Source organism: Propithecus coquereli, unplaced genomic scaffold (assembly GCF_000956105.1).
Source record: "Propithecus coquereli isolate 6110/MARCELLA unplaced genomic scaffold, Pcoq_1.0 Scaffold310, whole genome shotgun sequence".
Lineage (NCBI taxonomy): Eukaryota > Metazoa > Chordata > Mammalia > Primates > Indriidae > Propithecus > Propithecus coquereli.
This window is the reverse complement of record NW_012148731.1, coordinates 820,873-832,646: the sequence shown is the minus strand read 5'-3', so window position 1 is coordinate 832,646 and position 11,774 is coordinate 820,873. Positions and strand designations below refer to the sequence as shown.

General features: G+C 48.9%; 1 protein-coding gene across 1 annotated transcript; it reads right to left on the bottom strand.

Annotated features, from left to right (window-relative positions):
- Window positions 1–452: 452 nt before the first annotated feature.
- BDKRB1 (bradykinin receptor B1) lies at window positions 453–1,540 on the bottom strand. The gene has a single exon (XM_012650088.1). The coding sequence runs from the start codon at window positions 1,528–1,530 to the stop codon at window positions 472–474; it is 1,059 nt and encodes a 352-aa protein (XP_012505542.1). The 5' UTR covers window positions 1,531–1,540; the 3' UTR covers window positions 453–471.
- Window positions 1,541–11,774: the final 10,234 nt, after the last annotated feature.

The window sequence follows — 11,774 nt, the reverse complement described above, 5'->3', positions numbered from 1 at the left end:
AAAAAAAAAAAAAAAAACACGAATGTATTTTCTTACAGTGCTGGAGGCCAGCTCCAAACTCAGCTTTCCCAGGCTAAAGACAAGGAGTTGGTGGGTTGGTTCTTTCTGGAGGCTCCCGGGAGAATCCGTTTTGTTGCCCTTTCCAGCCTCTAGAGGGCTCCTGCCACCCCGGCTCTGGGCCCCTCCCCCACCCCACCCTGCATCTGTCACTCTGGCCATGGCATCTGTGGTCACATCTCCTCTGACTCTAAGGACCCTTGTGATTATATTGGGCCCAGATAATTCAGGACCATCTCAAGACCCTTGGTTTAATTATATCTACAAAATCCCTTTACCATATATAGCAACATTCACAAGTCCCAGGGATCAGGTCCCGGATATCTTTGGGGGTCTTTATTCAGCCCACCAAATTGTACTAGTTATGTCATAAATAATTCATAAGAAGTCCAGGCTTCTTTGTTCACTGCTGTCTTAATTCCGCCAGAAACATCGGAGGATTTCTTTCCTGTGGGACGAGGACCCTGGAGCGAGACTTCTAGGGGTGAATCGTTTATAAAGTTCCCCGACCTTGGTCCTGAAGAGCCGGCCCACAAAGACGTAAATCACTGGATTCAGGCAGCTGTTGATGAAAGCGAAGAAGCTGGCCAGTTGCAGGCCCAGGTCGATGAACTCCTCCCAGAAGCAGCCTCCGATGGCTCGCACCCGGAACAGGAATTCCAGGAAGGCAAAGAAGTGGTAGGGGGCCCAGCAGACCAGGAAGGTAGCCACAAGAATGAGGATCAGCGCCGCGGTCTTGCCGTCCTTAGGGACCCCGCACCGAGTCCTGCTGACCTCCTCCCTGCCTCGCAGGTTGGCCAGGATGTGGCAGTTGAAGAAGACGATTGCGGCCAGAGGCAGGAGGAAGCCCAGCACGTTCAACTCCACGATCCTCGCAAAGTGCCAGGCCTCGTGGGGGAACTGCAGGACGCAGGCGGAGACGTTCAGATCTGGGACGGCTTTGATGGACCGCAGCAGGAATGTGGGGACACTCAAGAGCCCCCCCACGGCCCAGATGAGCACACAGGTGGCCTGGGCCTGCCTCCGCCGCCGCCACCTCCGGCTGGCCATGGGGTGCACCAGTGCGTGGTAGCGGTCCTGGCTGATGGCCACCACCAGGAAGATGCTGATGAACAAATTGGCCTTGATGACCCCATTGACGACACGGCAGAGGAGGGCTCCGAAGGGCCAGTTGAATTCGTTCCAGATGTTCTCCGCCCAGAAGGGCAAGCCCAAGACAAATACCAGATCGGAAGCTGCCAGGTTGGCCAGGTAGATTTCTGCCACGTTCAGTCGCCGTCGGGGCAGGAGGAAGACGGACAGGACAAAAAGGTTTCCCAGGAGGCCGAAGGAGCAGATGGTGATGATGAATACTGGCAGCACTCTATGCAGCAGGTCCCAGGCTTCCGGAGCATTGTCACAGGACGTGGCATTGGGAGGGGAGAGCTGGCTCTGGTTGGAGGACTGGAGCTCTAGGGGCGTCCAAGATGCCATCCACGGTGACCTGAAATGAACAGCACATAGAATAAAATCGGAGGCAGCAAACTAAGGCCCACGGGCCAAACCAGCCTGGCGCCTGTTTGGGACGATAAAGTTTTATCGGCACACAGATATGCCCGCTCATTTACCTACGGTCTGTGGCTGCTTTGGTGCTACAGTGGCCGAGCTCAGTGCTTGCCACAGAGACTGTCTGGTCTACAAAACTGGAAATATTTACCCTTTGTTCCTCTCGAGGTAAATTTTGCTGACCTCTGGTTTAAAGGAAAGGCCCTGAGTCCAAAAATCCTGGTACAACCACTCGGTGTGAACAGCTTAGATCCATTGACTTTTACTTTCATTTTAAAAAATTACAGTAAATCCTATCACTCTTCTGGGACTGTGGTTTGGCCTGACCATAATACTATGGGGTGCTCAGCATGGTGCCTGGTGTAGGGGAAACGCCCCACGGAAGCGGCCATTAGTCTTATTAACAACCATACAAGCATTACTATTGACAGTGTAACAGACGTTTACTGAGCACCAACTTTGTCCCAGCACTTTGCCACGCATTCCAGATACACAGGACAAAGCAGTCTCAACCTCACGGTGCTAACTGTCCAGAGGGGACACGGACATGGAGACAGTGGTCGTAACCTGAGATGGAATCAAAGCCTAGGAAGGGGACAGTCAGCGGGGAGCCGATTGCTGGCACAGGGACCAGTGGTGTGGACAGGCTGGGGGAAATGGCGGAAGGCTTCCAGAATGAGAGGATTCTTCAGCAGGGCTTCAAAAATATGATTAATAAAATCATAAGGATAACAACTAACATTTATTAAATGCTCTCTATGTTCCAGGCACCGTTCAAAGTGCTTCCCATTTAAGCATTTTCTCATTTAATCTTCCTAGCAGCCCTGGGAGGTGGGGGCCATTATCTCCAGTTGGCTGATCAAAAAATTGAGCTAAGACCTGAGTCACTTGTTCGGGGTCACCCAGCTGGTCCGTGGCGGAGCCTGGATTCAAACCCGGGCAGTCTGGTTCGAAAGCCTGTGCCCTTGGTCCTGCTGCATGTGATGTCCCCACCCGGCAGGTGAGTGAGCCAGGCTCAGAGGAGTCAACTAGCTTTTCTAAGGAGACCCAGCTGGCGAGTACTGTGCTGGGCTGCGGACCTCAGCTGCAAGACCCAATGGGCCACCCTCACAGCCACACAGGCTGCCTCGCGTGGGAGAAGGATAGGGAGGAGAAGAAACCCTGCCCCTTCCCTAGGGCAGAGCACGCCTCCCAGCCCTCTGTGGTCCCACGAGGGCTAGATCATGTCCTGTACTTGTGGATTTGGGGGCTCCTGCCAGCAAAGCAGGGGACCCACAAAGTCCGATACACGGAACAAGCAGCTGCCTACACTGTGGCATTTCTGGGGCTCCAGACAAGCCCCAGCACCGAAAAATCCTTCCCCAACCTGGATGAGTTAATACATGCAAGGGCTTAGCTGCATTCCTGACGCGGCATCAGTGCTCGACAAACGTTAACTGTCACCATCGCCATTGCTATTACTCAGTGACGCTTGAGATTCCTTCAGCTGGGCAAAGCCCCACAGATTCTAACAAAAGATATCGTATAGGACAAAATTAATCTCAGAAGAGTCTATTTGGCTGTGTGACCTTGGGCAAGTCACTTCATGTCTCTGAGCCTTTCCTCATCTGAGGAGGACATGATGACATCAAGAGGCCCTTCTAGCTGTGACATTGTCATATCACTCACACTGAGTCATTCACACTGGAGTATAATTTACTGGTTGCTCCAGGCATTTGGCCACTGAAAAAGTATTTACTGAGCACCTACTACGTGCCAGGCACTGTTCTAGGTATTTGGGACATGGCTGGGAATAAAGCTGGCAAAAATCCCTGCCCTCACTGTGCTTATAGCCTAGTGGGAGGAGAGAGTTGGTAAATAATAAACATACTAAATAATTATGCTGGCAGGCGAATGGCAGGGGGTGGTAGCAGTGGAGGTGCTGAGAAGGCGTCAGGTCCTACATATATATTGAAGGTAGCTCCACCGTGATTTTCAAGGTTTTTGGCCTGGGCACCTGGGAGTAGGAAGTTGTCATCAAGTGAAATGGAGATGATAGACTGAAGATGGGGCAGGTTTTTTGGGGGGAAGATTAGGAGTTCAATTCTGGACTTGCGAAGGTCCCGATGTCCACTGGACATTAAGAGGGCATGGCCAGCAGGCAATTAGATACACAAGTCTGGTGTTCGGGGACAAGGTCTGAGACCACGAGGCATAATTGGGAGTTGTAATCACACAGATGATCTTTAAAGCCACAAGACTGGAGGAAATCACAGAGGCAGACAGCAGATAGGGAAAAGAATAAGCTGCCTAGTTGCCTGTTGACAGATAGCGGAAAACACGGGGAATTACGGTTTGGTGGCTGTGAAGTGCCCAGAGCATGTGGAGGAGGCTGGATGCTCTTGTTACAATGGTTTTGTCATTCTTTGCGGGGTTCACAACTGTATGTTTATTTTATTATTGGTCAATACTTTCAAAATTTGCAGTAAACCCTTCTGGCAGTGATGAGCTAAAAACCAAATGTTTAATGAAAATTTAAGTACTGAACTTGTGTTTCTCAAGGAAGTTGATGGTGATTGTGTAGCTTGCACAAAATGTTTGTTGACTTTTACATCACTACAGGGGCTGTAGCGATTTCCCCGAGCACAAGAAAACGGAAGACTCAAAGCTGCTAGTTTAGAAGTTAGTAATTTTAAGAAGATAGTAATTTTAAGAAGATTGTGCAGGCCGGGCGCGGTGGCTCACGCCTGTAATCCTAGCACTCTGGGAGGCCGAGGTGGGAGGATTGCTTGAGCTCAGGAGTTCGAGACTAGCCTGAGCAAGAGCGAGACCCCGTCTCTACTATAAATAGAAAGAAATTAGCCAAACAACCAAAAATAGAAAAAATTAGCCAGGCACGGTAGTGTGTGCCTGTAGTCCCAGTTACCTGGGAGGCTGAGGCAGAAGGATCACTTGAGCCCAGGAGTTTGAGTTTGCTGTGAGCTAGGCTGATGCCACGGCACTCTAGCCTGGGTGACAGAGCAAGACTCTGTCTCAAAAAAACAAACAAAGAAAAAAGAAAACAAAGTTTGTATGCAGAGAAGTTATTATCATAAAATGTATTGCTAAAAGAGGAAGGAAGGGAATGATCAAAATCAAATGCTGCACAAGATTTAGTTTTGCAATTCTATACTGAGCCTCCAGAATATCTCGATTTGTGGGAAGAATCTTTTTAATTGGATAAATTCGTGCTCTGTGCAGAAACGAGATGAAATTGAGAAAGTCTGTGATTTGAAGTATCTAAATTTGACAGAACGTTCAAAACTTAAAAATAGCTATAACTTATTGGAACGGTTTGATCTGGCAAAAATATTATTGTAGAAAGGAATCCTGAACTAGGGCAGAAAGACAGCACACGTACAAATATCTGGGCTGAAATATTCACGCAATTTCATATGCAAAGAATGGGACTGAGAATAGCCTCTGCTCAGCAGAATCTGCTGAGAGCTTGTCAGGTACCCAGCACCTGCAGAGGGGACATCTTCTCATTTAAATATATTAGTGTCCAAGAGAAGTGTGAATTGAAAGTGCCAATTTAAAATTTTTAACCATAAAATTTGCAGAAAAAAATTTCAGACAGTTGTATAGAAAAATTAAAAATAATAAGACATCATCAAAAAATAAATTCTTTAGAAAAACGTCAACGACATGCTATCAGAGTCAGATACGAGATTAAGAAACTGATACGTGGATACGTAATAAGCACAATTATTTCGCTAATGTTGCTTTTCAATGTTTAGTTAATTAACGTAACAATGTTTTATTTTCTTTAATATACAGTCATGCATCAATTAATTATGGGGATATGTTCTGAGAAATGTGTCACTAGGCGATTTTGTCGTTGTGCACTTACACAAACCTAGTTGGTACAGCCTAGAGCACACCTAGGCTATCTGGTCTGGCCCATTTTGCTCCCAGACTGCAAACCTGTACCGCATGTTACAGTTTGGAGTACTTTAGGCAGTTGTAACACAATGGTAAGTATTTGTGTGTCTAAACATACCTAAACATAGGAAAGGTACAGTAAAAATATGGTATAAAAGATAAAAAATGACACACCTGTATAGGGCACTTACCATGAATGAAGCTGGCAGGACTAGGAGCTGCTCTGGGAGAGTCAGCGGGTGGGTGGCGAGAGGATGAGAAGGCCCAGGACACTACACTACCACAGACTTTGCAAACACTGTACACTTAGGCTGCACTACATTTGTTTCTTTTAGCTAAACATTTTTAAAATTTTAATAGATTTAGGGGGTACAAATGAATTCTGTTACATGTATATATTGTATAGTGGTAAACTAAAATTCAGTGGTACACTAAAATTTTTTTAAAAAGCTTTTCTTTTTTCAATGATAAATGAACCTTAGCCTGTAATTTTTTTTTTTTTTTTTTTTGAGACAGAGTCTCACTGTGTTGCCTCGGCTAGAGTGCCGTGGCGTCATCCTAGCTCACAGCAACCTCAAACTCCTGGGCTCAAGTGATCCTCCTGCCTCAGCCTCCCGAGTAGCTGGGACTACAGGCATGCGTCACCATGCCCAGCTAACTTTTTCTATATATTTTTAGTTGTCCAATTAATTTCTTTCTAATTTTAGTAGAGACAGGGTCTCGCTCTTGCTCAGGCTGGTTTCAAACTCCTGAGCTCAAACAATCCGCCCGCCTCGGCCTCCCAGAGAGCTAGGATTACAGGCCTGAGCCACCGCGCCCGGCCTGTAATTTTTTTACTTTATAAACTTTTAATTTTTAAAAATGTTTGCCTCTTTTATAATAACAATTAGCTTAAAGTACAACACATTGTACAGCTGTAACAGTAATATTTTCCTTCTTTATATCCTCATTCTATAAGATTTTTTTTCTATTTTTAAAGTTAAAATTTTTTTTTTTTTTTTTACTTTTTAAACTTTTTTGTTAAAAACTAAGAAAAAAACACACACATTAGCCTAGGCCTGCACAGGGTCAGGATCATGGATATCACTGTCTGCCACCTCCACGTCCTGTCCCACTGGAAGGTCCCCAGGGGCAGTAACACGTGTGAGGCTGTCATCTCCATGGTAACGGTGCCTCCTCTGGGTACTTCCTGAAGGACCTGCCTGAGGTCCTTTTTTTTAATAAGTACAAGAAGGGCACTCTAAAATAATGGTAAAAAGTGTAGTATAGTAAATATGTACACCAGTAATACAGCCATTTATTACTAGTCTTATGCACTGTACCTGATTGTATGTGCTAGACTCTTACACGACCGGCAGCCTGGTAGGCTAGTTTGCACCAGCATCTCCACAAACAGGGGAGAAATGTGTGGCGCTTCGACATGACAAAGTTTTCAGCTCTGTCATGATCTTTGGGACCACCTTCAGGCACTCAGTTCATGGCTGGCTGAAACGTCACTGTGTGGCGCGTGACTCCACACAGGTGTGTGTATATTTAAAGGCTTTTTTGGAAAACATTTTTTGACTAGAACTACTTCATAGCTCCATCGATGTAGTATAACCGATTTGTTGGTATCTATGTCTTTCTTTTCTTTTCTTTCTTTCTTCCCCTCCCTCCCTTCCTTCCTATCTTCCTTCCTTCCTTCCCTCCCTTCTTTCTCTCTTTCTCTCTTTCTTCCTCCTCCTCCTTCTTCATTGTCCTCTCTCTCTCTCTCTAAATGCATGATTTTGGGGGGAAATAATTTCAACTGGACTAGAACCACTTTGTAAATCCGTCAGTGTAACAGGACCAATTTGTTGGTGCGTGCACACATATACTTCACGTCGTTTCTGTTCCTGACACGTGTCCCCCAAGAGAACTTTCACTGTGGGGGTGTCCTGGCAGTGTGGACGACACCTGGTCCAGCCTCCTGCCTCTGACGCCAGGCAGGAGGGTGAGGTCTCTGGCTCCAGGGGCTGGAAGGTGGGAATCCGTGTTCTCCTGTGATCGGTTGGGTTTTCTCAGGGAGAAGGCGGCGGGGTCCTGAGCTGAGATGGGGGGGCCGGGATGAGGGAGGTCTGAGAAGGGGGAGGAGGGCATGGAGTACTCACTCACGGGGACCCACGGCAGGACCGGCAGGCCGGGGCATCAGGGGCCCTGCCGAGTTCGCAGTGGTGGATGCAGGCGAGCCTGCTCTCTCAGCTGCGCCTGGCCCCTGCCATGCCCGGCTTAGGGCGCAGGCGTGCAGGGAGCTGAGCCTGGATCTAACCGGTGCAGCGGGCGCTCGGCTCCTCTGCCCGAGCCCCCTCTCCAGGCCACCCGCCCCGCTGCTGGGGACACGGGCTCACAGCTGCATCCCTCTCTGAGCGTTGCCCTCGGCCTCCAGCAGCTGCCTTGACCAAGGGTCTGCCCCTCCCAAGGGCACCCGCAGCCAACCACTGGCCAGCCCCCTAGCCTGATTTGGGACAGTTCTGAAGGGCCACCCGCTCTGGAGCGCCCTGTGGTTTCAGCAGGGGTCTCAGTTGCAAGTGCCTGCCTGTCGGCTCCTGCCGCCCTGAGCTGCCTGCCTCAGTTCCCGACACGTGCCCCAGGAGAACCCCACAGCACACCTCGGCACGGAGCCCCATCTCAGAGTCTGTTTCCCGCTGTGCGCGCTTAGGCGGCTGGGGTTGGAGTTTTGCCAAGTGATTACAAAAGGCAACAGAGGGCTGAGATTGGCGAGGACACACAGAGGAGGAGGCCGCGTGAAGACGGAGGCGGAGATTGAACCGATGCCTCTGCAGGCCGAGGAGTGCCAAGGATGACCCGCAGCCCCCAGAAGCAAGGAGGGACAAGGAAGGACCCTCCCCCTGCACCTTCGGAGGGAGCACAGCTCTGCCGACACCTGGATTTCAGATGTCTGGCCTCCGGAACTGGGAGAGAATACATTTCTGTTACTGTAAGCCGTCAAGTCTGTGGTCTTTTGTTAGAGCAGCCGCAGGAAGCCAACACGCCCAGCAAACCTGCCTTCTTGGATGCTTGGTGGGCAAGCATGGTACCATACATACTTGGAGGAGCTGCTTTCTTGGATGTCCACTGGGCCCTGGGCCATTCCTTCCTGCGACACTTCTCTGCGTGCACGGAGGAGGCCCCTAAGCAAGTCCCACGTGCTGAGGAAGACCTTATTTATTCTCATCCCAGCCTCCTCCAGTGCTGGGGCTTCTGCCCAGACTTAACCCTTCAGCATCAGCCACGCCCGTGACCTGCTGAGTGTCAGGTCTGCGCCGGGCTTTAGGTGACTTGGTCCTGACGACATGCCTGGGAGGAAGGATGGGTGTTTTTATCCCCAATGTACAGATGAGGAAACCAAGATGGGGAAGAGTGAAGCGACTTGCCCAAGGTCACATGGTGACATGAGCCAGTCTGTCTGTACATGGCTCTTCTAGGTCCCGTTTGGAGTCTGGGCCTCTTTCACACGGAAGGCTGTGGCTACACAGAAAATGAACCTATTGTCAGAGAACCTGGGTGTGGGTCTCGGGGTCACCAAATTGTGTGATTCTGGGCAGGTCAAGTAACTGAGCCACAGTTTTCTAACCTGTAAAATGGGAATAATGGTGGTTCTCGCCAAGGGTCACTGTGAGGCGGGAAGGAGATCATGTATGTAAAATCCCTTTGTATTTTATAAGTCACAGCGCATCGCATACAAGGCTTTAATGGCGATAATCACGGCGGCAATAGTAACAGTAATGGTGATAGTGAGGATGATGACATAAAGTGTCCTCGTCCCTCTGAGCGGAGGCCACCTCCCCTGAGTGTGGGCCACCACAGTGCTGTGACACGAGGTTGGGAAGCACCCACGGAGACCCCTTCCTTCTCTTCCTGAGCTGTGTAGCAGTTCAGGGATGACCTGGGACCCAACACGCTAGGACACTAAGTTACTGAATCCCAAAAGGCTGAATCCCACCAGGGCCTGGTTCTCAGCTGGGAGATTCCCGTCTGCCTCTAGCCTCGGGGCTTTTACCACCAGGAGGGGTAAGAAGGAACTGGAAGAGAGAGAAAGGGTTCATTCTGGAGACAGAGCCACAGTGCAGTCAGCTTGCTTTCCCTCCTGTCCTTCTCCGGGCTCCATGAACACAGAGGTGGAGGCCGTGTCTCTCGGCAGCGTGGGCACCTGAGCAGGAAAGGATGGTTCTTGGGGGGCATGGGAGGGGCCCTGGCTCCTGTGTCCTCTGGCGAGAGCACAGAGGTCAGTGGGCTGTCAGGCTGCCCAGGCCCTCCCCCGACCACAGGAGAGGCTGGGCCCCAGGGACGCAGGGTCAGCAGAATAACAGCCCCCAGAGATGCCCACGTCCTAGTCCCTGGGACCTGAAAATGTGCTGCCTTTCATGGCAAAAAGGACTTTGCGGATGTGGTTAAAATAAGGACCTTGAGATGGGGAAAGGATCCCAATTACCCAGGTGGGCTCAGTGTCATCAAGGAGTTCTTACAAGAGGGAGGCAGGATGTCAGAATCAAGGGAAATTCAAAGATGGTACACTGCTGGCTTTGATAACAGAGGAAGAGGCCTCGAGCCAAGGAAGGCAGGCCGCCTCGGGACGCGGGAAACGGCAAGGAGCGATTCTCCCCGAGGCCCCCCGAAGGAGCAGAGCCCTGCCAACACCTGGACTTCAGCCCAGTGAGGCTGATTTTGAACTTCTGATCTCTAGAACTGTAAGATAATAATTTGTGTTGTTTTAAGCCAGTAAGTTTATGGTAGTTGCAGCGGCCTCAGGAAACTGCTACAGGGGGCGAGGCTGCACCCTCTCAGGAAGTCGGGGACCACCACCTAGACAGGGGCTTTAGCTCAAGCCCGATCAGGTCAGTGGACACTGCCCTCCATCCGCCAGGGCTGGGGTTTTCTTTATTAGCTGCTGCCTATGTTCATAAAGTTGGCCAGAGAGAAGAAATCTTCCTTCACTGGTTCTTAGCTCTAGCTCTGATATTTGCCTGGTACATAGTAGGTGCTCAGTAAACAGCAGCTCTTGGTGTTATTAGTGATATTTGATCCTATTTGAAAAACTCAGAAAAGGTGTTGGGTGGGTCTACTAGAGACGATGCTGTAATTCCTCTGTGATATTTACTGAATTCTGCACATTTTAACCTTGGCATATGCTACTTGGAAGAGAGTGTGACTTTCCTAAACAAATTATCTTTCTTCAAATTAATTCCAATTTCAACAGTGAGGTGATGATAAAGCCACTGGAAATACAGACAGATGTTAAAGACTGTCACAGCATGGTCACTTAATAAGATGCCATTTTCAAGGCAGTTCTTGGCTTTATGAAATGCTGTAAGCCATACTGGATGGACTAATTTGAATTTTATAAATCAGAATTTGTAGACTAACCGGTCAGAGCCCTGACATGTTTCATTTGACCTTGATCTAAGGAGCTACTGCTGGAACCATCCCAAACTGTTTCAAACACTCTCTCTCCTCCTGTTCTGGAAAAGCAATTAAAACTCAAACTAGGCATGGAAATAAAAGTCTCTTACATTGATCTAGAATTATTAAAAAGAAACACACACCCACAGAAAATTTTGCCAATATCTAGGTGTACAAGGAAGCTTTTTGTTTGTTCTCTTTTTCTAAGAAACACAGATTTCCTCTTATCTTATATTCCCATAAGAGAAAAAAGATGCTCATTTACTTACTCAGGAAGAAAATGAAAGAGCTCACAACTTCAGCTGGATTTTCTGATGCTGAGCGCTGCCTTTGGAGGTGTTTTCTATTCTGGAAAGCTCTGTGGAAATGTCATTCTCTTAAATTATATAACCTCCACTCCCATGATGTCACTGGGGGGATTGCCGAAAAAGTGCGTCTTTCAAGACAGAGGAAGCAAGCTGGGGTTTGGAAAGGAAAATCTACTTTCCTTTCCCTTCGCACTTTGGGGATGGTGAGAAATTATTCAGCTATTATCTCCCTCTTTACTTCGATAACATCTGGGGAGACTCCCAATCCTATCCAGGAGCCATAGTTGGCAAACGTGCCCTAAAAACAAATATTGGCATCGCTAACTTGCTCCGAAAGGCTCACAAATCATCGGTGTGCATTGAGGGATGACGTTTGCCCCATTCACAATCGGCTCCTGAGTGTCTGGGCTTCTGCAGCAGCTCTTGTTGGAGCCAACCTGCCTGTCCCCTTTCGGATTTCGGTCATGAAGGATACATTGCCAGGAATGCATCAGCGTGGACCCCATTATGCAAACAGAGAGCTAGGGAAATGTTTGACTCATG